General features: G+C 56.9%; 1 protein-coding gene and 1 long non-coding RNA gene across 3 annotated transcripts; one reads left to right on the top strand and one right to left on the bottom strand.

Annotated features, from left to right (window-relative positions):
• Nucleotides 1–2237: 2237 nt before the first annotated feature.
• ZSWIM4 (zinc finger SWIM-type containing 4) lies at nt 2238–24518 on the top strand. 2 transcript variants are annotated; one of them, XM_038567081.1, is made up of 15 exons: nt 2238–2391; nt 3889–4028; nt 8959–9160; nt 10935–11291; nt 11973–12121; nt 12242–12392; nt 13462–13629; nt 14283–14642; nt 16132–16269; nt 16515–16769; nt 17319–17454; nt 19499–19653; nt 20892–21055; nt 22020–22101; nt 22485–24518. In XM_038567081.1, the coding sequence occupies exons 3-15, from the start codon at nt 9046–9048 to the stop codon at nt 23342–23344; spliced, it is 3090 nt and encodes a 1029-aa protein (XP_038423009.1). In that variant the 5' UTR covers nt 2238–2391; nt 3889–4028; nt 8959–9045; the 3' UTR covers nt 23345–24518. The 2 variants fall into 2 exon arrangements, with proteins under 2 accessions (XP_038423009.1, XP_038423008.1); XM_038567080.1 differs by lacking the exons at nt 2238–2391; nt 3889–4028 and adding an exon at nt 6621–6968.
• Nucleotides 4294–7942, bottom strand: LOC119864732. Its single transcript, XR_005375071.1, has 2 exons — nt 7701–7942; nt 4294–4584 (listed from the first exon to the last, which is right to left on the bottom strand). It is a non-coding gene; the product is annotated as an uncharacterized LOC119864732 (long non-coding RNA).
• Nucleotides 24519–25746: the final 1228 nt, after the last annotated feature.

Genomic DNA, 25746 nt, shown 5'->3' with positions numbered 1-25746 from the left:
CAACAGACGGCAGGTAGCATGTGTACCTGTGCAGGGGAGTATGCCCCTGCCATCAAAAGGTACGATGCGCCCGCACGCTACACCATGGATGAACCTCAAAAGCAGGCTGAATGGAAGAAGTCGGCCGTGTGGTGCCAGGACTCCATTTGTGTGAAATGTCCAAGACAGGCAAATCCACGGGGAGCCAGCGAGCAGACCAGTGTTTTGAGGGAGTAGGGTCGGGGAGGGGGTGATTGGTAATGGATGCTGGAGTCCTCTTTTGGAGTAAGTTTTGGAACTAGACCCACGTGGTTGCAGAACAGTGTGAATACTGAATACCACTAAACTGTACTCTTTTAAAAATATATTTTTAAAGACTGACTTAGGGGCAGCCCGGTGGCTCAGCGGTTTAGTGCCGCCTTCAGCTCAGGGCCTGATCCTGGAGACCTGGGATCAAGTCCCACATTAGGCTCCTTGCATGGAGCCTGCTTCTCCCTCTGCCTGTGTCTGCCTCTCTGTGTGTCTCTCATGAATAAATAAGTAAAAAATCTTTTAGAAATAAATAAAATAGAGACTTATTTAATAAAGAGCATACAGGGGCTGGGGCAGAGGAAGAGAGAATCCCAAGCAGACACATACACCCCTCCCCCCACCAGGCTTGGAGACCCATGCAGGGCTGGAGCCCAGGACCCTGAGGTCATGACCCAAACGGAAATCAAGTGTCAAATGCTCAACCAACTGAGCCACCCAGGTGCTTCTGAATGTATGCTTTTAAACGGATTTAATGTGTAAGCAATTTCACGCCAAAAAAAAAAAAACCTCCTAATTTACAACTTAAAAAAAAGTCGGAACTTGTGGCAGCAGAGCCCAAATTTGATGGAAAGACTGGTTTGGGGTTTCCCCAGCCCCAATGCTCACGTTTAGGGGGCAGGGAGATGGGGTGGGAGGGCAGGTCTGAGTTCAGTGGTGTCTCATGCATGCGCACACGGCGTGCACACCCTTCCTTGAGCCCCCCGCCCCTCAGGCATCCCAGACTTCCCTGCCATCGGCCCACAGCACAGCAATGTCTCCCCTAAGACAGCAAGTGGCTTCTGCCTTTTGAGACGGAGCCACTTTGCCCACTGGGCATTTATGCTCCACCTGCTAGGTAGAGCTGAGAACTGGCATTCTAGTGGGGAAAACCCAGGAGAGCCCAGTCTGCCCCCTCCGGACCACCTCCCCATCCTCTGTGTCCTACCTCCTGCTGTGGTTCCCGCCCCTCCCGGATGTGACCCTGGAGAGCCTTCCTCTGCCCTCCCGCACTTCCACCCCAGGAGTGGTCACTCGGCTGGCACCACTCTATAGACTTTTCTCCTTTGCGTCTTTGTTCACTGCTGTGTCTCCCCACACCTAGGACGGTGCGCAGGAGGTGCTTAATGAACAGGTGTTCGTTGAATGAAGGCAGTAATGAATTGTTTTCCCTTTTTTGCAAGGAAAAGTTTGCATTTCAATGAATCAGTTCTGATTATTCAGTGCATCATCTCTATACAACACACCCTTCCGGGTTATCTGATTCATAGCATTGTCTTTGAACTCTCAGCTCTGGAGATTTGTAAGCAACTGCTAGCAATATAAAACCACTTATCTGTAGACATGCAAATTCCATCCCGGCCAGCAGAGGTTTCGTTGACAACCCTCCTCCCCTATGGAAAAAACAAGTTGCCCCCATCTGCACGTTTGTTTGTGCAAACAGTCTGATAATGTGAAAGTGCCTGCTCTCCAGACTCTTTTGAATCGCCTATAACATCTGCCTGGTTCCCACATGAGTTCAATAAAAATGTTAGCACGTGTCCATCTTTGTGTGTCTGCAAGAATCATGATTTCTCCCTCTTCTGGAAATCCCTTGGGGTTTTTTGTTTTTGTGTGTGTGTGTGTGTGTGTGTTTTGTTTTGTTTTGTTTTTTTATTTTTATTTTTTTTTTATTTTATTTTATTTTTTAATTTTTTATTTATTTATGATAGGCACACAGTGAGAGAGAGAGAGGCAGAGACACAGGCAGAGGGAGAAGCAGGCTCCATGCACCGGGAGCCCGATGTGGGTTTCGATCCCGGGTCTCCAGGATCACGCCCTGGGCCAAAGGCAGGCGCCAAACCGCTGCGCCACCCAGGAATCCCCTGTTTTGTTTTTTTAAATCCCTTGTTCATCTTCATCTAGAATTTTAAGGAGGGCGAGGACTGGGAATGGGTGGGCTCCCAGTGCCTCCTGGTCCCTCCCTCGGCCACCAGGAGGCACCTGGAACCCAGGCCAACCCCACTGAGGCCGGCGGCGCCCAGGCGGGCCAGGGACTCCTGTAAACCAGCCGTCTTTGTCCCTCTGACGCCAGCCCTTTTGAGGAGGACCCCAGGGGCGAGGAAAGGCATTCAGGCGCAACAGGTATGAGGTCTGGAATGTCAACCCACTTGTTCCCCCTCCCCCCCACCTCTTGGCCTCCCCAAATAGCCTCACCATCCCGCATGACTTTTCCCTCTATGCCTGTCCCCCCACCCCCTGCCCACTTAGAAGCCCACCACTGGTGCTGAAGCCAAGAGCCCCAGACTTTGGAAAATACCTACGCCTTGAGTTCAGTGCCAGTTTCTGCCACTTCCCGGCTATGGGACCTTCAGCGAGTCCTGTCACCTCTCTGAGCCTCTGTTTGCCCATCTATTAAATGGGGATCCTGACACCCCTCACTCAGCATGGAAAATTCTGGAACATGAGGGCTGGGAGAGCTGCCTTTGTTCAAAGAGTGGAGCCCCAGACTAGCCCCTCAGCCTGGCCTCTCTTGCCTCTCACCCTGGCCCTCTCTGCAGGGCTGGAGCAGTCACTAAATGCGCCTTTTCAGACACAATTATGCCTTCCCCTCCTGCTTCCACCATCCCCCTCGGCCTGAATGCCCACTCGTCCCGGGGGGGCCCTGACACTGAGCCCGTGAAGTGTGTTCCAAAAGGGAAGAAAAGACATGTAAGAAGTAAAGCTTGCCAGTTGGGCAGGCCAGAGGGGCTGCATCGGAACCGGGAAGTGAAACTGCCCGGCTGGTTTCCCGCCTGAGTCAGCAAGGGTAGGGGCTGTGCAAGGGGCTGGCAGCCACCGAGGACCCTGGAAGGTTGGGGGGTGGCCACAGAGCCAGGGGCCCTATCCCCTTCCAACTGAGCCTCCAGGGCCACCCTATTTCCCATGGGTCTCGAGGACATGTGGGTTTGGGGTCAGGAGCTGTGGATGCCTAGACAGTGAGCTCACAGCGGCCTGGCGGATAAATGTGGCTTCCATCTCCTTGAAGCCCAAGCTCCCTGGCTGCAAGGAGGGAGGACGGGAAGACGTGTGTATGGCTGGAACCCCGCTCCCAACCTCTCCTCAAAGTGTTGCTAAGGCGAAGAACGGGCTTAGAGACTCCCAGGGCCTTTCTGACCTCACATATTCTCCTGAGATCACTGGGTGGCCTTGGGCAGCTTTCTTTCTCCGGGCCTCATTCCCCTCATCCTTAAAATCAGGAAAATGGAATAGAATGTTGGTGCTTCCCAAACTCTGTGGATTTGATCCCCAGCCAAGGCGGCAGAACCAGCCTGCCCACGGGGCTTGAATGCTGGCCCTACCCTTCCCTGCTGGGGGCCTTGGGCAAGTCACTTTTTTTTTTTTTTTAAGATTTTATTTATTCATGAGAGAGGCAGAGACACAGGCAGAGGGAGAAGCAGGCTCCCCACCGGGAGCCTAATGCCAGGACCCTGGGATCACGACCTGAGCCAAGGCAGACACGCAATGCTGAGCCACCCAGGTGCCCCTCACCTGACCTTCCTGTGCCTGTGTCTTCACCCATGAGATGGGCATGATGACGATGTTAGTATCTATTTTTGGACAATAAACATCCTCACTGTGTTTGTTATCACCCATTCTCAGTTCCTCCGACAAGTAGTCACTGAACTAGAACAGCCTAGAGCGACTTCAACATCTCAGGACGCCCACTGAAGCATGCTCTGGGGACCGGGACCCAGGCTTAGCTGGCACAGCCATGCACCAGATGCCGAGGAGGACTGCTGGTAAGGGCGCCCCCGGGGTCCAGTTTGCGAGGGGGAGCACCTGACACACAGGCTTTGCTGAAGTCCTCCTGGCCTCTCCCCACACCCCAGTTACTCCTTCCCCATCAGTCTATCTTTTTTTTTTTTTAATTATTTGTTTATTCATGAGAGACAGAGAGAGAGAGGCAGAGACACAGACAGAGGGAGAAGCAGGCTCCATACAGGGAGCCCGATGTGGGACTCGATCCTGGGTCCACAGGATCACGCCCTGAGCCAAGGGCAGACACTTAACCCCTGAGCCACCCAGGCGTCCCCAGTCTGTCTTTTAAAGGCACGCAGCAATAAGTCTAGGGCTTCCCAGTCTGGGTGACTTCAGGCAAGCACTTCCTTCTCAAAGCCTCAGTTTCCTCATCTGAGAAATGGGGACCACGATCCCCACTTTGCCGCACTGGTTTAGAAGGCTTATGCGTGATAATGAGCAGGAACCACCAGAGCACCTCGAAGGTAGTCAGTGGGCTATTATCTGTGTCCTTTCTGCTGCTGTCACTGTGGCAGGCTGTGGTTTCTAACACCTCTGCTGTCCAATAGAAATTACAGTGCAAGTCACGTCTCTAACTTTAAATATTCTGATACCACATAAAATATAAAACATAGGGGGATCCCTGGGTGGCTCAGCGGTTTAGCGCCTGCCTTGGGCCCAGGGCGTGTGATCCTGGAGTCCTGGGATCGAATCCCACATAGGGCTTCCCTGCATGGAGCCTGCTTCTCCCTCAGTCTGTGTCTCTGCCTCTCTCTCTCTCTCTCTCTCTCTCTCTGTCTCTCATGAATAAATAAAATAAAATCTTTAAAAATAAAAAATAAAAATAAAAACAGGTGGAATTAATTTGATAATGTAAACTCAAACTTACCTAAAATATTATCATCTTGACATGTAATCCACACAAAAATTTGTTTTTAATATTAAAAAATTGTCTTAAATATTTTATTTATTTATTTGACAGAGAGAGAGAGAGAACAAGAGAGCACAAGCTGGTAGAGCAGCAGACTTAGAGGGAGAAGCAGGCTCTCCACTCATCAGGGAGCTCCATGTGGGGCTGGATCCCTGGACTGGGAGTTCATGACCTGAGCCGAAGGCAGAGGCTCAACCAACTGAGCCACCCAAGCAGCCCTTAATATTAAAAATTCTTAATGAGCTATTTTCCCTTTTTTCCCCTGCTAAGTCCTTGAAAATTATATTGGCAACATAACCCAATTCCGCCCAGCCGCATTTCAAGGACTCAAAGGCCACTTGTGGTCAGTGGTGACCCTACTGGACAGCACAGGTTGGAGGCAGTTTACTGAATGGTGGGCTGGGGACCAGCCAGAAAGTGCAGCTGGAAATTCCTGGAAGGAAAAAGCCGGAGTTCCCAGATGCCGTGGGGAGACTGGGAGCAGCAATCAGGCCACTTAGGGACCAGCTTGGGTTGTTCCTGCTTTGTAGACATTTCAGCGGAGTGGGAGCCGCGGACGAGTTGGTTCAGGCAGTAAGTTAAGGGCTGAGTGACTGCTGTATGCCTGATGCTGCTCCTGTGCTACCAGTTACACAAACTACTGCCACTGGGGGTCTCGGTGGAGAGGGGAAGGGACAGATATTAAGCAACTGCTGAACTCGATAAAGAAATGTGATCACGGAGAAAAGTATGGCGAAGGGGAAATGTGGGGTTTTCTAAGGACAGTGGAGAGGAAGGATGGCGTGGGTAGCGGGGCGGGAGGGGGCGGGGGGCGTGGCCGCCGATCGCGACCACGGGCGGCTTCCGGGCCAGAGAGGGTGGCCTGGACGAAATGGGTCAGGAGAACAATCGGAGCTGATCAGATTTGACAACTATTAGTTGAATCTTAGGAAATTGCCTCAAATTTTAGTAGGTCGAAAATCAGCAATTTCCTGTGATTCAACGTAGTATCCAGGGCATAGAATGGGTGAAGGGTTTTTAGCTTGGGGCTTGGGTGAGGCTCCGTTTCTAGAGAAGAGGTCTGCAGCCCCCAAGAGCCCTACCGAGGGGGTCTGTGATCCCCCACCCCACCCCCCAAACAACAAAACTGGACTCCGCGCCCAGAGACGCTGAGAGGGTTTCTCGCCGCACACAGCCCAAGGGAGGAGGGGCTGAGCTGCTGCCTTGGAATCCCGCCGCTCAGTCTCGCTCCCCGGCCGAGCCGTGTTGATTGTCCCCTCGCGGAGCCCGGAAGCGACCCTCAGTAAACAAAGCCGTGTGTGGGCGCAGCCCCAGCTGCCCGGGGCGCGCTGTCCAGCCGGAGGGGGGCGGGAGAGGAATGTTGTGAATGAACCCAGGGCCCGCCCCGAAACTCCGCATAAGGCCTGCGCCGCGGGGGTCCTCCCGTCCTGATTGGCCACCGGCGCCCCATGATGGACAGCGCAGCCCGATGAGCACTCTGATTGGGCTTCCGCCGTAAGACAGGCAGCACCTCCGACCAGTGAAAAGCGAGAGCTTGCTGACGAGTCTGGAGGTGCAGCCAATAGTGGAGGAGAGCCTCGGAGGCCGAGGGGGGGGCCAATGGGGACGGGCGACGGGGGCGGGACGACGGCGGAGGATAAAGCGGCGACTGAGGCAGCTTCATTGTTGTGAAGAGTCTTAAAGGGGCCGCATCACCCGGCCGGCCCGGCGCGGGGCGGGGGTGGGTGCGGCTGGGGTCCCGGGGCGGCAGAGCGCAGAAGACGAACTGGAAGGCGGGTAGGGGGCGCGGGAGCCGGCGAAGCCAAGCGGGCATCGGACCGACCCCCGATCAGGCCCCGCCCCGGCCCCGGCCCGGCCGATGGACCCCCCCGCGGCCAAGCGGAGCCGGGGCTGCCCCGCGGGACCGGAGGAGCGCGATGCCGGGGCCGGGGCCGTGCGCGGCCGGGGCCGGCCCGAGGCGCTGCTGGACCTCAGCGCCAAGCGAGTAGCCGAGAGCTGGGCCTTCGAGCAGGTGACGAGGGGTGAGGGGAGGTGGGGGAGGGACGCACCCCCAGCCTCTTCCCGACCTGCCTTCTCCTCCCCTGCCCAACCCCGGGCCTCGGAACCTGCCCCCATACGAGACACTCCCAGAGGTCTCCGGGGTCCTTAAGTCCGCCCTGAAACACCCCCTTATCCTCCCATTTCACTCCCCCATTCCTCCTGCCATCTCTGCCCTCCAGCCCACAAGACACAGGGATGCCCTCGGCTCCCTAGATCCCAGCTCAGGAACTTCCTCCTCTCACAACCCTGGGTACCCTCTTTTACCACCTCATCCTCAGCTCCCAATTAAGGCACCCCATTCAGTCCTCACTCCTACAAGCCGCCCCCACTTGGGGGACACCCCAGATCTCATCCCCTAGCGACTCTAGATCTCTGCCCCACACCCCCAGTAGAGACCTAACTCCCCCATTTCTACAGATCCCAGCCTCAAAATACTCCTTTCTGTCCCTGATGAGTGCCTCCAGAACCCACCAATAGGTGGGAATACCCTGGGGAACCCCCTCACTCCAGATCCTTCCCTGGAGTCCTGCTTCCCTCCCTCAGTACTTCTGGGACCACCTCCCACCTGAGACTGCCCAACCCCTCCAGTGTCAGGGTACTTCTCACATTCCCCATTTCCCCCGATGTTCATCCTCTCTCTGCCCCCCAGCCATTCCAGTCCTTCCATAGGTCCTCAGCAAGGGCACGGCCTGGGTCATAGTACCTGGACAGGTGCACCTGGAACCTACTTCTGTAGTTTCTGGGGGTTCTGTCCCAATGCCCCAGGGCTGGGGTGATTAGAATCCCCTCTTCCAGCCTCAGAGTGGACTTCTGAGGAGTAAAGATGGGGCTTGGCCTCGACCAAGCCCTCTGCAGTCCCCATAGGCTCTGCCTCTGTCGAGCTTTGAGGGGGTGTCTTTGCTCCCTGGCTTCTCCAGAGTTAGGAAGTCTGCCGGGACTGATGAGTCTGGGCCAAGTGTGGATGGGGCAGGCTCTGATTCATGGCCTGGAAAATCCCTCCTTAGTCATCTGCCAACTGTCCCTGAGGCCTGAGCCAGTAGTCACTGGTCCTCCCACTTCCCCCAGAAACCCAGGACTGGGAGTTCTGGGAGGTCACTGCCCCTTTATTGTGGTGTGAGACACCCAGCATAATCCTAAAACCATCTCTGATGGTTCCCATGTACCTGCGCCGATCAGGCCTGGTGCTAGGACAGCTCTTGCTCCTCAGAAGCTCACAGAATCCTCTGGGGTCCTTTGGAGTTGTTGTTATCCCTCCCACTTTGAAGAAACTAGAGCACAGAGAGGTTGAGCAACTTGCCTAAGGTCACTCAGCCAGTGAGTAGCAAGCTGATTGGAACATAGGTTCAATCAGCTTGGTTTACTGCTGGAAGCCCACAGGGTTGGTGAGGACACCCTCCCTTCCTGCAGGCCCTTGGAAGCTGAGAACGAAGCCTGTCTTGGGTGTTGGAGCTCACCAGCTGTGAGACTAAGCAAGTGGATTCACCCCACTTCTGAGCCTCAGAGTCTCCGGGCTGCAAAATGGGGTGATAACTAGTATTACTGAAATGTTGCTATGAAAATTATGGGAAATCACAGGCTCAAAGCATTTAGCATTGTGTAGGCGGAGAGTATAGAGGCCTGATCACTATTCTTACCACTTTGTCTCCTTTTCTCCTGCCCCCTCAAAGCCCTGGAAGTGGGGCTACATTATACTAGGACCCTGGGACCTGACATCCAGGAGGGAAGTCACAGAAAGTTCTAGAACACTAAGTACAGGCCAGGTGTTACTGTAAGCGCTTTATGTATATTAATGCATATTTAATCCTCATGATACTCCGGAGGCGGGTGCTGTTAACAATCCCCACCTCACACTTGAAAAAAAACAAGCTCAGAGAGGCAAAGTGACTTGCTCAAAGTCATACTGCCTCTAATTGGCAAAGCTAGGATTCAAGCCGGTTTCTAACCCACCGCCCTCCCCGCAGGTTGAGGAGCGGTTCTCCCGGGTGCCAGAGCCGGTCCAGAAGCGCATTGTGTTCTGGTCATTCCCGCGCAGCGAACGGGAGATCTGTATGTACTCGTCGCTGGGCTACCAACCCCCGGAGGGCGAGCATGATGCCCGGGTGCCCTTCACCCGAGGGCTGCACCTGCTTCAGAGCGGGGCTGTGGACCGCGTGCTGCAAGTGGGTGAGTACTCGCCCCCCACCCCTGCTGGCCACGGAGGTCAGGAGGTCCAGAGCAGGCTTGGAGGAGGAAGGAGTAAAGGAGGGCCTGGGCCAGGGTCAGGGGACGTTTCAGACCTCTGGCATCCATGCCCAGATTTTACAAGATATTGTGAGCCTAGGATCAGAGATCTGCCTAGACCTCAGGCAGCGGACTTAAATGGGGCTGGGGATGGGGTGCGGGGGGGAAGGATGGTGAACCAGAAAGCAGGGGAGAGGAGGTTCCAGAATTTAGGCGGCAGGGACCAGGGAAGGGTGGAGGACTTAAGTTACTTCTAGATCCGAGGTGGAGGGCCACTATGGGGTTTGGGTACAGGATTCTGAGCTAAAGGCAGAGGTGGTCCTAGAGTCCTTGGACAGTTAGACTGGTGGGTGGGAGAAGAGGTGGTGACACGGAGGAGGGCAGCTCTGAAGCAGCGCCGAGGAGTGGTTGCAAACCAGAAGCAAGAGATTTCAGACCTCAGGTAGAGGGACCCAGGGATGCTATGGGACCAAGGTCGAGAGCCAGAGGTAAATGACCCCAGACCTTTGGAAGCAGGGGCCTAGGGGAGGGTTGGAGGCAAAGATTTAGAGCCAGAGATGAGAAGGAGTCTTAGACCTCAGGCAGAGAATTTCAAGTAGAAGTTGGGATCAGACGTTTAGGGATGGTCTCATACCTAAGGCAACGAGGTGTAGGTGGGAGCCTCGAGCAGAAGTTTGGATCAGGGTGAGGGGTGGTCTTAGACCTCAAGCAGTGGTGTCCAAATGAGGGTAGGGGGCAGAGGTGTGGAGCTAGAGGTGAAAGATGATTCTAGACCTCAGCTAGTGGGTCTCAGGAGGGGACATGTCAAGATTGCGCCAGAAAACAGGGAACACTCCACCTCCCATGTGGAAATGCCACGTCTCCTAGCTGGAGGCAGGGGCTTGGCCAAGATGACCCTCCCTGAACCTTGTCAGCCTGGGGGCCCCCTTTGCCTGGACATGGCCCAGCCCGCCACAGGCTTGGCCATCTTCAACCGGTATGAGGAAGCCGCCGTCTCTCGGCATGACGCAGCCAGGGCCGGCTGGGGCCTGAGCTGCCCAACCAGTTGGATAAGCCTGGCATCTGGGCTCCCCAGGGGCCAGGGAGGGGCAGGGGGTGATGGGGTGGCCTGGCCCCTCGCCTGCCACATCAGCCCCTCACCCGCAAGTGTCATAGGCCTTGGGCATCTTCCCAGGAAGTTACCGGGCTCCTAGAGCCCAGGCCCTATCCATGGTAACCCAAGGGCTGAGAAAACCACCTTCAACAACATCGCTGTGATTTCTTTTTTTTTTTTTTTTAAGATTTTATTTATTTATTCATGAGAGACACAGAGAGAGAGGCAGAGACACAAGCAGAGGGAGAAGCAGGCTCCCTGCAGGGAGCCAGATGCGGGACTCGATCCTAGGACCCTGGGATCACGATCTGAGCCAAAGGCTCAACCAACTGAGCCACCCAGGCGCCCCTTTCACTGTGATATTCTTCAGAATTAGAGCAGGAATAAGCATTTATTTAAGACTTACTGTATGCCTGCAGGGCTCTAAGCACTTACCAAATATTAGCTCATTTAATCCTTTACAAACGCATGAGGAAGATGTCACTATTGGTTCACACTGGACAGAGGTTAAGCGGCTTGCGCCAGGTTACTCCATGGGATTTGCACCTGGGTCTTGCCGCGCACTGTGGACGAGCACCCATCTCTGGGCTGACACAGCGGCGACTGGTTTGGCTTTGGTCTTAGGGTTCCATCTGAGCGGAAACATCCGGGAGCTGGGGGGCCCCGGAGAGCCGGAGCGCCTCTACCACGTCTCCATCAGCTTTGACCGCTGCAAGATCACGTCTGTGAGCTGTGGCTGTGACAACCGTGACCTCTTCTACTGTGCCCATGTGGTGGCCCTGTCGCTGTACCGAATTCGGCATGCCCGCCAGGTGGAGCTGCGGCTGCCCATCTCCGAGACGCTGTCCCAGATGAACAGAGACCAGCTGCAGAAGTTCGTGCAGTACCTCATCAGCGCCCACCACACCGAGGTGCTGCCCACTGCCCAGCGCCTGGCAGACGAGATCCTCCTGCTGGGCTCTGAGATCAACCTGGTGCACGGTAAGGGCACCCGGGGGCCTGAGCACGGGGCATCCGTCTTGGAATCCTCAGGGCCCCTTGATCCTTGAGTGGGGGGTGGGGGGGAAGCCATTGCCTGAAGTCAAGGTCCCACCTACTAAGTGGCAAATCCTGGACCTGACCTGGCCCCTGGCAGATGAATGTTCGGAAATCATCCACTGGGTGGGGGTTCCCCAAGAGCACAGGAGTGTAGGTGGGGAGGGCATGAAGGGTATGTGTGGATGTTGGTGGGTGTCAGGGGTGGGGTACAGGTGGGTGATAATCCGGGAGGTGGTGTGAGCTCTTGGGAGGGTTTGGAGCTCTAAGAGGCTGTGGGAGGATGGGGCAGGATGGAAGTGGGGGCGTGGGGGAGCGGTGGGTGGCACGGATGGATAGTTGAGGATGGCGATGGGTGGATGATGGGGTGTTGGGGTGAACTGCTGGTGTGGGAAGGTGGATGGGGTGAGCCGATGGATGGCTAAGTAGGGCGGGGGGTGAATGTGGAGTTGGCGGTAATTGACCTTGACGGTAATTGACCGCAGGGTCGAGTGGGAGGGGCTTTGACTGGGACCGAGGTGGGACCGAGGTGGAACCGAGGTGGACCCGAGGTGGACCCAGGCTGGGGGCAGATGGGGCTGCTGGGAGAGGGGAAACCCCAGCCTCCCGCTTCCTCCCTCCGCGCAGGCGCCCCAGACCCCACGGCGGGCGCGGGCATCGAGGACACCAACTGCTGGCACCTGGACGAGGAGCAGATCCAGGAGCAGGTGAAGCAGCTGTTGTCCAACGGCGGCTACTACGGCGCCAGCCAGCAGCTGCGCTCCATGTTCTGCAAGGTGCTGCGAGGCTCAGCGGGCACGGCGGGCACAGCGGGCACGCGGGCCGGGGACCTAAGGCCCTGGCGCGGCGCCCCGCCGCCTCCTCACCACCCCTGTCCCCGTCCCCTCCGGGCACAGGTGCGGGAGATGCTGCGGATGCGGGACTCCAACGGGGCGCGCATGCTGATCCTCATGACGGAGCAGTTCCTGCAGGACCCGCGCCTGGCCCTGTGGCGGCAGCAGGGCGCGGGCATGACCGACAAGTGCCGGCAGCTGTGGGACGAGCTGGGTAAGGCCTGGCCCGGGCGCACAGTGGACCTGGGGGCTCTGGCTACCGGGTCGTGCTCACCGCGACATTAGCGTCGGGCCCCTGGATCCTTCCTGTGGTCATTAGCACCTCGGATGCAGGAGGTGCTGTCCTGAGTGCCGGGCTTTGGGAAATGGGAGATTAAAACCCTGCCCTTGTGGAGCTGACACTCCAGTAGGGGACACAGACAAAAAAAAAAAAAAAAGTACAGACGCATTAGTCCAGAGGTCCTATTGCCTTCTCTGTAATGGCCTCTAGTCACTCTGGCTTTGTGGGCCACTGGTCTCCGTCAGGGCCTCTCAATCTTGTCCCTTGCCGCAGAAAAGCAGCCACAGACATGCCACCAGCTGGGCAGGGCAGCATTCCAATAAAATTATATTTACAGACATTATTTATGGAAAGTTCATATAATTTTCACAGGTCACAAACTATTCCTCTGATGTATTTTTCCCCCACCATTTAAAAATGCAGAAGTAATGGGCAGCCCGGGTGGCTCAGCGGTTTAGCGTTGCCTTCAGTCCAGGGCGTGATCCTGGAGTCCTGGGATCGAGTCCCACATCGGGCTCCCTGCATGGAACCTACTTCTCCCTCTGCCTGTGTCTCTGCCTCTCTGTCTCTCATGAATGGATGGATGGATGAATGAATGAATGAATAAATAAATAAATACATAAATAAATACATAAATAAAAATAAAAATGCAAAAGTAAGTCTTAGCTTTCAGGCAATTCAAAACCAGGTGGCAGGTTCAATTTTATCCACAGGTAGAGGTCTACTGACCCCTGTAATGACAGGGTGGTGAGTGCTATAGGGGGAAAAAATAGCAAGAGGAGTCTGGAAGCCTGGGTTCGAATCCTGGCTTCCCACTTTCCAGCTGTGTGACCTTGAGCAACTACTTTTACTTCTCTGTGCCGTAAAGTGAAGAGACTATCAGTTCCAACCTCAGAGACTAGAGATGAGGGCTAAGCAGAGACCAGTTGCCAGCGCATGGTAGGCACTCCACGAGTGTGTGCGGCTACTGTTGGAATGACTGTTGAGCCTCCTCCCTGTCCAGGGGCCCTGTGGGTGTGTGTCGTCCTGAGCCCCCACTGCAAACCAGAGGAGCGGGCGAGCTGGCTCCAGCTGCTTGGCAAGTGGGACAAGCTGGATGTGTGCCCGCTGGAAGAGGGGAACTACTCTTTCGACGGACCCAGCCTGCAGCCCACCGTGGCAGTCAGCCCAGGTAGGAGAGGGTCCCTGCCATCCCCCCAGAATACTGGCCTACGGCCTCACCTACCATCATGGTGCTCTAGGGGAGAGCAGACGGCCCCCAGCCTTGCCTATCCTCCCCACCGGGAGGGAGGGAGTGCCCAGGCAGGGGCCATGGGCAGTGTGAAGCACATGAAGTGAAATGCTTAAGATTTACGCCTTGTAATTCTGGGCTGGTCTCCTGACTCAGCCTCCTCCTGGCCATGGAGGTGGGGGTGGGGTTGGAGTGGGGGGGAGGGACTGAGAGAAAAAGAAAAAGATATCAAGAAGAGAGAGGCAGAGCTGGGGAAAGGGAAAGACACAGACAGGAGAAAGAGGGATGGGAGATGGGGACAGAGACCGAGGGAGGAGGAGAGGAATAGAGTCTGGGGAGGGGGCAAGATGGACAGAGAGACACGGACAGTTATTCACCCTCCATGGTCCATTGGCACAAAGGGCTACAATAGCTACCCCAACACATTCGCATATGTGAACACACATCTTTGGAGGGCTGTTTAAAGGATTTAGGGAGATGATACCCGCCCCCATTGCTGTACCCAGAGTCCAGTCCCAAGCTGGCGCTCGGTCAAGGGGAGCCTGCCTCAGCCAGGGCCCCCTCACCAGGCCATGTGGGCGCCTCTCCTGCAGGCCCAGAGGAAGAGGAGGAAGAAGAGGAGGCGGTGGCCACAGGTTCCCGCCACACCATCTTCGGCCGCGCCCTGCAGGCGGGATCATTGCACTGGAGTGACGCCCACCTGCAGAGGATCCTGGCCAGCGACTCGTACGGCCCCAGTCTCACGGGCACCATCAGTGGTGAAAAGCCAACCTTTGATCCCCAGGGCCGTCCACTGTGGCTGGGCGAGCCCTTCCCCACTGCCTGCGCCCGAGTGGACACCCTGCGTGCCCACGGATACCCCCGCCAGGCCCTGCGGCTGGCAGGTGCCATCGTCAACACTCTCCGGCTCCAGCGGCGGCATCAGCTTGAGAGCTACAAGCAGCAAAAAAAAGGTGGGTGCCACGACTGTCCTATTCCCCCCGGGGCTGTAGACACCAATGCTGATTGTGGGGCACTGTGGCAACCCTGGCATCTGTGGGTTCCTCTTGGGGTCCCACCAGGAAAACCAGACCACCTGAAGGAGTCTTGAGCCAAAAAGATTTTTTTTTAAGATTTTATTTATTTATTTATTTGAGAGAGCAAGCGAGAGAGAGAATACAAGCAGGGGCAGAGGGAGAGGGAGAAGCAGGCTCCCCACTGAACACGGAGCCCAATGTGGGGCTCAATCCCAGGACCCTAGGATCATGACCTGAGCCAAAGGCAGACGCTCAACCCCTGAGCCACCCAGGTGTGCCTAAAAATAATGTTTAATACAGGAGATTGAGGGCTCACAAAAGTACCAGAAGGGCTGCGGGATTGAAAGTTAGGGAAGCCACTGTTCAGGTTCAAGAGCCTGAACCTCAGAAGCACAGGGATTGGGGTGCCAGTGAGCTCAGCAGGCTGCAGCCCCCACTGGGGGGCCACTCCCAAGAGGGCACTCAGAACCTGCTAGCAAAACCTCATGTCTGTGCCCTGCAGACAGCCACACACCTGCTCACGGAGGCTGCAGGAGAATCAGGGCCTCATCCTATCCCAGCCTCCCGGCCTCCCACAAAGGGGCCTGGGACTCGCAGTTTCTAGGCTTCCAGACCTGAGGTACAGGGCGGGTGCCAATCACAAGTCTTTCAGGAACCCAGTCTGGCCAGATCTTCCAAGTTTTCAAGACAGGTCAGAAATCTGGATTAGGTGATATGCAATTTACTCATTTTTAAACATGAGCAACAAATTCAGATTTGTATTAGGAAAAAAAAATCTTTGTGGACCAAAGGAAGGAGGCCACCAGTTTCATGGTCAGGGTGATGGGTTGGGCTGATAGGTCAGTAGTCAGGAAATTAACCCTGGGGGACCTGGGACCCCAGCAGAGTCCTGTCCCGGCCTACAGGTACAGGGAAAGTCCCCCTGTCCCCAGAGCAGGTGAGAGCTATGCTGAGATCTTACAGATGTATAGGAGTTTCTCACAGAAGAAGGGGAGGGTGGAACAGTGTTCCAGGTAGAAGGAACAGCAGAGGCAGGAGCCCAGAGGCAGGAGAGAGCATGGCTCATGGGAGGAGATTGGAGAATGGGGCTTTCAGAGAGGGACAAGTGGACACATGGTGCCCTGAAAGCTGCTAGCACTGGGGAGAGATGGAAGGGATTAAGAAGAGAATGGCACTGGGGGGATGTTGTAGAAAGCACCCAGTTTTACTGCCCACCCGAGGTCTGGCTGTGGGACAGGAGGCCAAGGCTGTGGAGGTGAGGGCTGCTACAGTTTACCGGGGCAGGCAGGCAGGACGGCTGCTGGGTGGGTGTTTGGGTGATGGGCATTGGGCGGGTGCTGGGAGACTGGGCTAGGTTCAAGGAGAGAAGCCCCCCCGCCCCAGACTTGGGGGTGGGCAGGCACTGAGCCCTTCATACTGGGTGCAGAGCTGCTGCAGAAAGGTAACACCTGCATCACCAACACGGAAGGATGGGTGGGCCACCCCCTGGACCCCATCGGCTGCCTCTGCAGGGCGCTGCTGGAAGCCTGCCGCCTAGAGGAGGAGACCCTCGCCCTTTACCCAGGTACCCACATTGGGGCCCCTGGGTGGACATGGGACATCTCCCCCTCCCCTCCCCCACCCCAGCCCAGTGCCCCAAGAAAAGAAAATGGGGCCACACTCTTACCCTTGGTCACGTCCCTACATTTGGCCTCGCAGAGGCCTGACCAGTGCCTAGAGCACCCTGACCAGTGCCAGGAGCCGACAGACTTCGCTTGCCAGAAGGAGGCAGCATCCCCCTCCAGCAGCCCTGGTACCCATTTCCCACAGACTCAGGCCCCGAGAAGCGGAAGGCGGCCTACCAGCACGTGCCGGTGCCCGGGAGCCCTGGGGAGTCCTACTTGGCGCTGGCCCTCGAGGTGGCTCTGCTGGGCCTGGGGCAGCAGCGGGCCCTGCCGGAGGGGCTGTACGCCCAAGACAAGGTGGTGCGCAGCGAGGAGCAGCTGCTGGCCCTGCTGGAGGAGGTGGAGCTGGACGAGCGGCTGGTGCAGGTGCTGCGCAAGCAGGCGGGGCTGCTGCTGGAAGGTGAGGGCCCGCCCCCGGGCCTGGCTCTCCCCGGGGGCGGGGCTGGCTCTCCCCGGGGGGCGGGGTCTGCCCCTTCCTCTGGTGGCCGGTGGCTGCTGGATTCCGGAGGCTTCGTCTCCTGGTCCTTACAATTCGCTGCTACTTTGGCAGTGCCTGACAGATGAGATCAGCCCTTGGCTCCGCTCCCTAGAAAGTGCTGGCAGCCAATACTGTTGGCTGGGAAGAGGCCCCGCCTCTTGCCCCCCTTGGAGTCCAGGAGCCTAGTCCTTGTGAGGCCCCACCTCTGGAGCAAGTGTAGCCCCTCCTCCGCCTTCGGGTCCGCCTTGTTTCTGTGTCCTGTCCGCCACCAAGGGGTGCCCAGGGTCTCCTAAGGATTTTCCAGCGCTTTTCTGTCCCAGCCCCTCACCCTCCGGGAGCTCCCTAGCCCCTAGCCCTAGCCGCTCTATCCCGGGGCCAGCCCATCCTCTACTCGGCCTGGGGCGTCAGGAGACTCTGGGAGGGGTGGAGATGAGCTCTCACCTGGGGGCTGAGCTCAGCATGCCCCTGCAGGGGGTCCCTTCAGCGGCTTCGGTGAGGTGCTGTTCCGAGAGAGCGTCCCTATGCACACCTGTGCCCGCTACCTGTTCACCGCGCTGCTGCCCCACGACCCCGACCTGGCCTACCGCCTGGCCCTGCGAGCCATGAGGTGAGAATGTGCAGCTGGGAACCCGGCCCTGGGAATGGGCAGCACTGGAGGGAGAGAGTCGCCCTTGGAGCCCCATCCTCCCACCTGAACCCACAACTTGGTTACTTCAGTCGCCCTCAGGCTGGCATTCCAAGTTGCCCCGTGCTTTTGATTATTAAATATACACGAGTATTATTATTTTGAATTTGAGAGAGCGCCACATGGCACAGGATTCAGAGTTGTTCTCCAAACACTTTTGTCCAACCTAGCCAAATCTCTCTAAAAACAAGCAGTGTCACCACTGTCGTCTTCTCTATCCCATAAGAATCAAGATTTCTGCAAACCTGTAATCTGGAAATTGAAGGCTGGTCTCCCTTTTACACCCATGATACATTCTGTGTCTGTCTTGCACCTTATTTTCACTGAATGTGCATCTTAAAGGCTTGGTTGTATTGCACAGCATGTGAACTGTTGTTAGGATGTACCATAAAGAACCAATTTAGAGTTGATAGACAATTGATGCTATTTCCCAAAAAATATTGCAGTGAATAAACTTATAATTTCTCATTTATACCAACGGATCACAGAAGCAAAATTTTAAAAGGCCCTCTGGGTAGTACACCATGCCCAACAAATAAGATGAATTCTGTCCCCAGTCTCTGATCTCATCACCCAGAGATTTCTATTAACCACTTAGAGTGCATCATTCCAGAATATTTAGAAAGAGTAATCTGTGAAGAGCTCCAATTTCTAAAGCAGGTAGGCACCAGCCCATAACAGTGCATGGGCCAGATTTGGCACTTGTTACCCCTTTAGATAAGAGTGGCTTTTTATATAAAGCGTTTGAAAATAAAAGACTATTTTGTGACACATGGAAAGTATATGAAATTCAACTTTCAGTGTCCAGCAATAAAGTTTTATCGACACACAGCCACGCACATTCATTTATGTATTGTCTATTTTTGCGTGGTAATGGCAAAGTTGAGTGATTGTGACAGAGACCAAATGGGCCCGAAAAGCCAAAAATATTAACTGTCTGAACCGGTGCAAAAAATTTTTAAGATGGTGCTGACCCCTGGTCCAAATCTATGACTCACATTACCTTGTGTAACCTTACCAACCTAGAGAAATAAACATGTTTGCTCTCATTTTACACATAGATGCGCTTAAGGTGTGTCCAAAGTCACATGTCGAAGAGATTTCGATAATATTTGAAACCAGCATAGTCTTGCTGCTAATTGAATGCTGTTGATCATATCTAACGAATTTGAGGAACTTACTAAATACAAAATACGTATGTAGAGTTGAGCCGTTTAGCAACATACCCTAGCGGGCATGTAAAGTCATTCCAAAAACATTTGTTGTCCTACCACCCGTTGTGTACTGGGCATTGTTCTGGCTGCTGGAGATGAAGCAGTGAACAAACTTGTCACAAATGCCTGCCCTCGTGGAGCTGATATTTTAGTAAGGGAGATAAAATAATAAATTATTTTAAATAATTATTAAATAAATTCACTAACAGGTAAACTATTGTGTGTCAGATGGTGACCTACAACAAAAAAGGTATGGGAAGAGTTGGGAGGTGGGAATTTCACAGGTGGGAGTGCCAGGAAGAACCCACTGAAAAATATTTGAGTAAAGACCTGAGGGAGGTGAGGGAAAAGCTGCAAGGATGTCTGAGGAAGGGGGTTCCAGGCATATGCAAAGGCCCTATCGTAGGACTGTCGGGTTGTATTTGAGGGATATTGAGGGGAACAGTGGCTGGGGCAGAGTAAGAAAGGAAAGTGGGGGTGACAGAAGGACCACTAGGGGGCTGCATCAGGACCCAAGCAGTCTCCTCACATTTTTATCAGTCCTTGATGCATGGATAGAGCATTGTTTATTTAATCAACCTCCAAGTGATAAGCACAAACAGTACTCCAGTGAACATCTTGCACACACATCTTCCGCCTTCCTGGATGCCTGCGGGTTGGCTTGCCCAAGCAGAGAGGCTCCTCTAGTTGAGGCAGGAGACCCCAACCTCCTGTCACCATGGGCTTGCTTCTCCCTCCTCTGCCCCCACCAGGCTGCCTGTACTGGAGACAGCATTTCCAGCTGGAGAACCTCACCCCAACCCACTGGACTCCATCATGAGCAACCGCTTCCCCCGCTGGTTCATCCTTGGCCACCTGGAGACACGCCAGTGCGAGCTGGCCTCTGCCATGCTGACAGCTGCCAAGGGTGAGGACGGCGGCTGCCCCTTCTCTCCCCCACCATCCTCCTCTACCTTCTCCTTCCTTCTCTCCCTCATCCCTTCCTCTTCTTTTCATCCTTTCAGCAAGTTTCAGTTTTCCTTGAGCACTTTCTAGATGGGCCAGGCACTGTCCCAGGTGTTGAGGACTGAACAACACTGTTCCAGGTTCCGTGCCCTGTGGCATTTCATTCTAGGGGGAGGCAGACAGACCCTAAACGAGGTCAAACACTTAGTGATGTCACGCAGTAGGCAAGGAGGAAACAAGGGCCACGGAGGGGGAGAAGCAAGCTTGGCTTAAGCCAAGAGAGCAGAGCTGTTGCCAAGGTCTGGCATCCAGTCACCCTGAGCCACCATAAAAGCACTGCGGACCACGTGGCTTAAGCAACAGACATTTATTTTCTCACAGCTCTGAAGTCTGGAAGCCCAAGGTCAGGGTGCCAGCATGGTGGGTTCCCAGGGAGGACTCTCTTCCTGGCTTGCAGACAGCCACCCTCCTGTCATGTCTTCACAATGCAGAGGAAGAGAGAGCTCCCAATTTCTTCCTCGTCTCAGGAGGACACTAATGCCATCGTGGTGCCCTACCCTCATGACACCGCCCAAACCCAAAAGCCTCCTAGAGTCCCCACCTCTGAATACCACCCTGCTGGGGATTAGGGCTTCCCATGACTTTGGGGAGGGTTCAGTCCAGGCTAGGAGAGCCTTCCAGGCAGAGGGAAGAGCCAGTGCAAAGACCCTGAGGCTGGATTGTGCCTTGTAAGTTTGAGGAACAGAGGAAAGCCTGTGTGGCTGAAGTGATAATTGTAGGATCTGAGCCAGTGATAATAGCAAGAAAAGTTCACATTTCTATAGCTCTTGGCACATTAAAGCCTTTCAAGTATGGGCTCACCGAGGCCCTGTGAGGCAGGCACCATTGCATCAGTATAACCCATTTTACAGACGGGGCAGCTAGCCATCACATAGCTAGTGATTGAACCCCGGTGTTCTGGGTCCAGAATCACTGCCCTTAACATGAGGGGTCCCGAGGTGGCCTTCTCCACTGGGTGGTGGGGAGAGGAGAGAAGAGAGGGAGTGCCAAGAGTGGTCTGGATCTTCCCAGAACCACTGCCGGGTGCCTCCGCCTCACACGCGCACACCTGGGTGGAGGAACCTGTGTGAACAGGTCAGGCAGCAGCAGGGGCTGGCGCCAGGGGTGCTGACTGAGCCCTCCTCCCTCCCTGCACCCCAGGAGACCCCAAGTGGCTGCATGCGGTATTGGGCTCCATCCAGCAGAACATCCACTCGCCTGCCCTGCTCTTCAAGCTGGCGCAGGACGCCTGCAAAACGGCCACCCCGGCCAGCGCGCCTCCCGACACCACGCTGCTGGGCATTGCGCTGGAGCTGGGCCTGCAGGTGAGGGACAGAGGGAGGACGGGAGGGGGGATGCTGCCCAGGAACTGGCCTAGAAGGGAAAGGTCTTAGGAAAGGGTGCTGCTGGAAGGGGTGGGGGGGCGGAGGCGGGGGGTGCTCTGAAGCACCTCTGCGGACCAGGTCTGTGGTTGCAAGTCCTTGAGGCAGGGCCTGCGAGCTGGGGCCATCCTCAGGGGCCGGGCAAGGGCTCTCCTGCTGGGGCAAGTCAGAGACCAGCACGGGTGCTGCCTGTAGGTGGGGCGTCGGCGGCGGGGTGTGGGACCCGGAGGGGGCGGGACCTCCAAGTGAGGCCAAAGTGAAGGAAGAGAAGGGAGAACAGTTTGGGGCAGGCTTGCAGGATAGGGTGGGACCTGCCCAGGGAGAACCGGCAGGCAGGGGACCTGCAGAAGGTGGAATTAGGGAGTTCCTCCCAAAGAACCTCCTGTGGGGGCGTGGAACCATCCTCAGGCGTATGTGGGAGGCGAGACAAGGGAGGGGTCCTTTAGAGAGGTGACCCATTCCTCCCTCCTTAGGAGCTTCCAGAAGGCAGAGTCCACCAGACAGGACCTGGAGAGGGGGTCTGGGGGAGCAAGTAGGGTAGGGGCTTGTTGGGGGTGGGACCCGAAGAAGGTGGGGACAGGGCAGGTGCCTTGTTTGGGGCCACGAGGGAATCTGCTGACACGAAGCATGGAACAGCAGGTACTGTGCAGACTCTTTACCTGAAAAACTGCACTCATTTCCTAGAAGAGCCTGGAGGTAGAGACTCTTAATCCCCATTTTACAGAGGAGGAAATTGCAGTCCCAGGAGGTGGGACCACTTATCCAGATCACATGGCTTTAACTTCCTAGTCTCCTGGGCCCCTTGGGATCCCAATCTCCCTCCGATGGCGATCCCCCTCGATCCCCCTCCGATGGCCAGCGCGAGGGTCTGGGGTAACGCCCTTCTCTCTTCCCTTCTGTCCTGCAGGTAATGAGGATGACCCTGAACACCATGACCTGGCGGCGGAGGGAGATGGTGCGTTGGCTGGTCAGCTGCGCCACAGAGATCGGTGAGAGTTCCCGAGTGACCCTGGAAGCAGGCAGGCACGAGAGAGAAGCAGGGCCTTTGCCCTGGCTCAGGCCCGTGCTCAGGGCTAGGCTGGCAGGGCTGCAGGTTGGGGGGTCAGCTGGACAGAGGCCTGGAGGCTGACCAGGCTGAAGTGGCTTGGAGAAGGGACAGTCACCCTGAAGTGTAGTCCCATGCATGCTCTTCCCACCCCTCCCAGCTGCCCCCTGCTCATTTGGCAAGGTGAAGTGCAGTTTTTGTCAGGCCTGGGGTGGAAGCGGCGGGGTGATGTCTTCAGCCCTGGCTGGTGGGGATGGCGGTGGGAGGGACAAACCCGTGCACACCCATGCGGTCCCCAGGCCAGCTTTGTCCTCCTGCCTCCCCCAGGCCCACAAGCCCTGATGAATATCATGCAGAACTGGTACTCCTTATTCACACCAGTGGAGGCTGCCACCATCGTGGCGGTGACGGGCACCACTCATGCCACGCTGTCGCGGCTGCAGCTGGATGCTCCTCGGCGGGAGGAGCTCTGGGCCTGTGCGCGCACCCTGGCCTTGCAGTGCGCCATGAAAGACCCGCAGAACTGCGCCCTGCCCGCCCTCACCCTCTGCGAGAAGAACCACGCGGCCTTCGAGGCAGCCTACCAGATCGTGCTGGACGCCGCGGCCGGCGGCCTGGGCCATGCCCACCTCTTCACCGTGGCCCGCTACATGGAGCACCGCGGCTTACCGCTGCGGGCCTACAAGCTGGCCACGCTGGCCCTGGCGCAGCTCAGCATCGCCTTCAACCAGGACAGCCACCCCGCCGTCAATGACGTGCTCTGGGCCTGCTCGCTCAGCCACTCGCTGGGCCGCCACGAGCTCTCGGCCATCGTCCCCCTCATCATCCGCAGCATCCACTGCGCCCCCATGCTCTCCGACATCCTGCGCCGCTGGACCCTCTCAGCACCTGGCCTGGGGCCCCTGGGGGCGCGCCGGGCCGCCAAGCCGCTGGGCGCCGACCGGGCGCCGCTCTGTCAGCTCCTGGACGCCGCGGTGGCGGCCTACATCGCCACCAGCCACTCCCGCCTCACGCACATCAGCCCGCGGCACTATGGCGACTTCATCGAGTTCCTGGGCCAGGCCCGTGAGACCTTCCTGCTGGCGCCTGATGGGCACCTGCAGTTCGCCCAGTTCTTGGAGAACCTGAAACAGACCTACAAGGGCAAGAAGAAGCTCATGCTCCTGGTACGGGAGCGTTTCGGCTGAGGGGCCGCGGGCGGCAGCGGCGGGGACCCCCTTCGCCCCTGCTCCTGTGGCACCAGCTCTCTCCATCAGGGGCCTCACCGCTGGAGGCCTGTGTGGCATTTCAGTATTATGTCAGGGAAGGGGCCCGGCCGGAGCTAGGTGGTCTTGCCTGCTGTCCCCCCAAGCCCTGCTGGAGGAGGGGACATGGGGTGGGGGGGGTGACGCGTCCTGCCACATGCGTGCCTAGGAGTGTGCGAGCGAGTGTGCGAGACGCAAGGATCAGAAGCCATACCACCACCCAGAGGCCTGGAAGGGAGTGTGTGCTTGGGCAGCCGGTATGACCCCGCCTTGGGCACCCCAAAAGCAATAGGCAAGCTCTCCCTCCCCAAATTCACAGGCCTGGCTTGGACTGGGGCTAGGGGTGGGGGCTGCGAGGCAGGACTCTCCAAAAACTGGCTCTTAAAAGTCAGTTTAGCAGACCCTCCCCACACCCCACTCTGAGTGGCCCGCGGACTTGGTTAGGGACTTGGTTAGGGCGTCTACATCTCCCTTTATACCCTCCCCTCACTGCCTCAGGGGCCCCATTCCGCAGCCCTGTGCCCGAGCCAGGCTGCCCAGTTGGTACCGATGGCTCATCCCCACTGAAGGATCTAAAGAGGCCTCAGGCCTCAGCCACATACCTCACCCCCCTACCCCCACCCCGTCCGGCCAGGACTCCCAATCCTGAGGATGCCAGGGTCCCAGGGCAGCCTCGAGGGGTCACTGCTGTCCCACCCCCTACCTGCTAGTCACTGGACATACAGCTCAGGAACTGAGCCGGGCTCATGCTGTCCTCAAACCTGGTGTTGGGGGAGACAAGCCCAGGAGAGCCAGGGACCCCCAGCCCAGATCTGGAAAGAAGAGAGGTCGGCATCTTGGCTGGCTCTGGCTCTGGCTCTGTCTTTCTCCTCCTTTGTGTCCCTGATCCACCCCTTCATCTTACTCTCTCTTCCCGGATTTCCCTCTACTTTTCCTTTCTATTTGTGGCTCTGAATATCAGCTGCTGTCTCTCGGGTCTCCCTTGCCCTGTGTTGGCCCGGGGAGGAGGGAGTGTCCCACCCCCATCACCCCCCTGTCTTTTCTTCTCTTGTAATTAAGGACAAAATCATTGTCATTTTGTAACTTTTTTTTTCTATTTATTGAACCGTATATTGTATTTCCTTTTTCCTTTTTTTTTTTTTTTTTTTAATACTGAACATGGCTTTTGAGAATCAGGTGTGTCCCGACCCCAGACCAAGGCCCTCTGGTCCCTCCATAGAAAACCTCTAGCCTCAGCTCGCTGCTCAGGGCATAACTCCAGGCGAGGGGTGGAATGGGAGCAGCTGGTTTCCCCCAGTGGCGGTAGCGTAGACATTAGCACGTAGGGCAAACCCCAAGAGAAGCGCTTTATACCTGCCACCTGTTACAACACCTGTCCCAACGGCCCTACAAGACGGGAGACCATCCTTTCCATTTTACAGACGAGAAGACAGGTGCCAAAGTTTAAGGAAAAGCTACCCATTTTAGGAAGAGGCAGAGCTGTGCGGGAGCCACGGCCCCCGCCCACGTCGGGCTGCACGGCCCCCGCACTGCTGGGAATGGCCACTAGGGGGCGCCCTGGCTCCAGACACCGCTCTTGGGGGTGCTTGCGTCCGAGCTGCTGAGCACCCGAGGCCGTGTCAGGTGCTGGGTGCACCTGGCGGGGAAGACGCCCCCTCCTCCGCCACCACCACACGCACACAGGACGCGGGGCTGGGGCTGGGGCTGGGCCTTGGTGGGCGGGCTCCGGCGAGAAGGCGGGCGGGCGTGGCCCGGGAGGGCGCGGCCGGGGCGCGGCGGGGCTCCGCTGCACCGGAGGCCTTCCAGCCCCCAAACGGGGCGCGGCGAGGCCCTGGGGGCTGCGGAGGAGGCCCTCGGCTGCCTGCCTTCCCCGGCTCCCTGAGACGCAGGGCCTCCCCGGGGACCTGCCTGCCTCTGGAGACTGACGGGCTGGGCGAACAAAGCGTGTCTGGGTCACTCTCCGGGCCGGGGCAGGCGAGGACAGGCTTCCCGGAGGGGCGGGGCCGGCCGCCAGCGGGAGCCCAGGCGGCGCGCGCACTCGTGGGCGGGGCGTCGGCAGCGCTGGCCACAGCGATTGGCTGGTGGCGCCGCCCTCCGCCCTAGAGGGCCAATTGGAGGCGGGCCCATCTGCCCCGCCTCGCCTGTTCCCGCAGGTATGTGCCGGCGGACTCCAGCTGGCCGGCGAGCTCCGTAGCGCCGCCTAGAGGCCTGACCGGGTAGAGGCGGCGGGCGCGGAGCGCTTGGCATTTCCTTCACCCTTGTCTGAGCTGCCTGCAGACGCGGTCCTTGGGCTTCAGGGGGTCCCCCCATTAGCTGTGCCCCTCTGCTCTCAAAGTCCTCCAAAA

The sequence above is a fragment of the Canis lupus genome, chromosome 20, assembly GCF_011100685.1.
Source record: "Canis lupus familiaris isolate Mischka breed German Shepherd chromosome 20, alternate assembly UU_Cfam_GSD_1.0, whole genome shotgun sequence".
Classification (NCBI taxonomy): domain Eukaryota; kingdom Metazoa; phylum Chordata; class Mammalia; order Carnivora; family Canidae; genus Canis; species Canis lupus.
The sequence above is the reverse complement of the archived record's forward strand: the minus strand, read 5'-3'. Positions and strand labels throughout refer to the sequence as shown.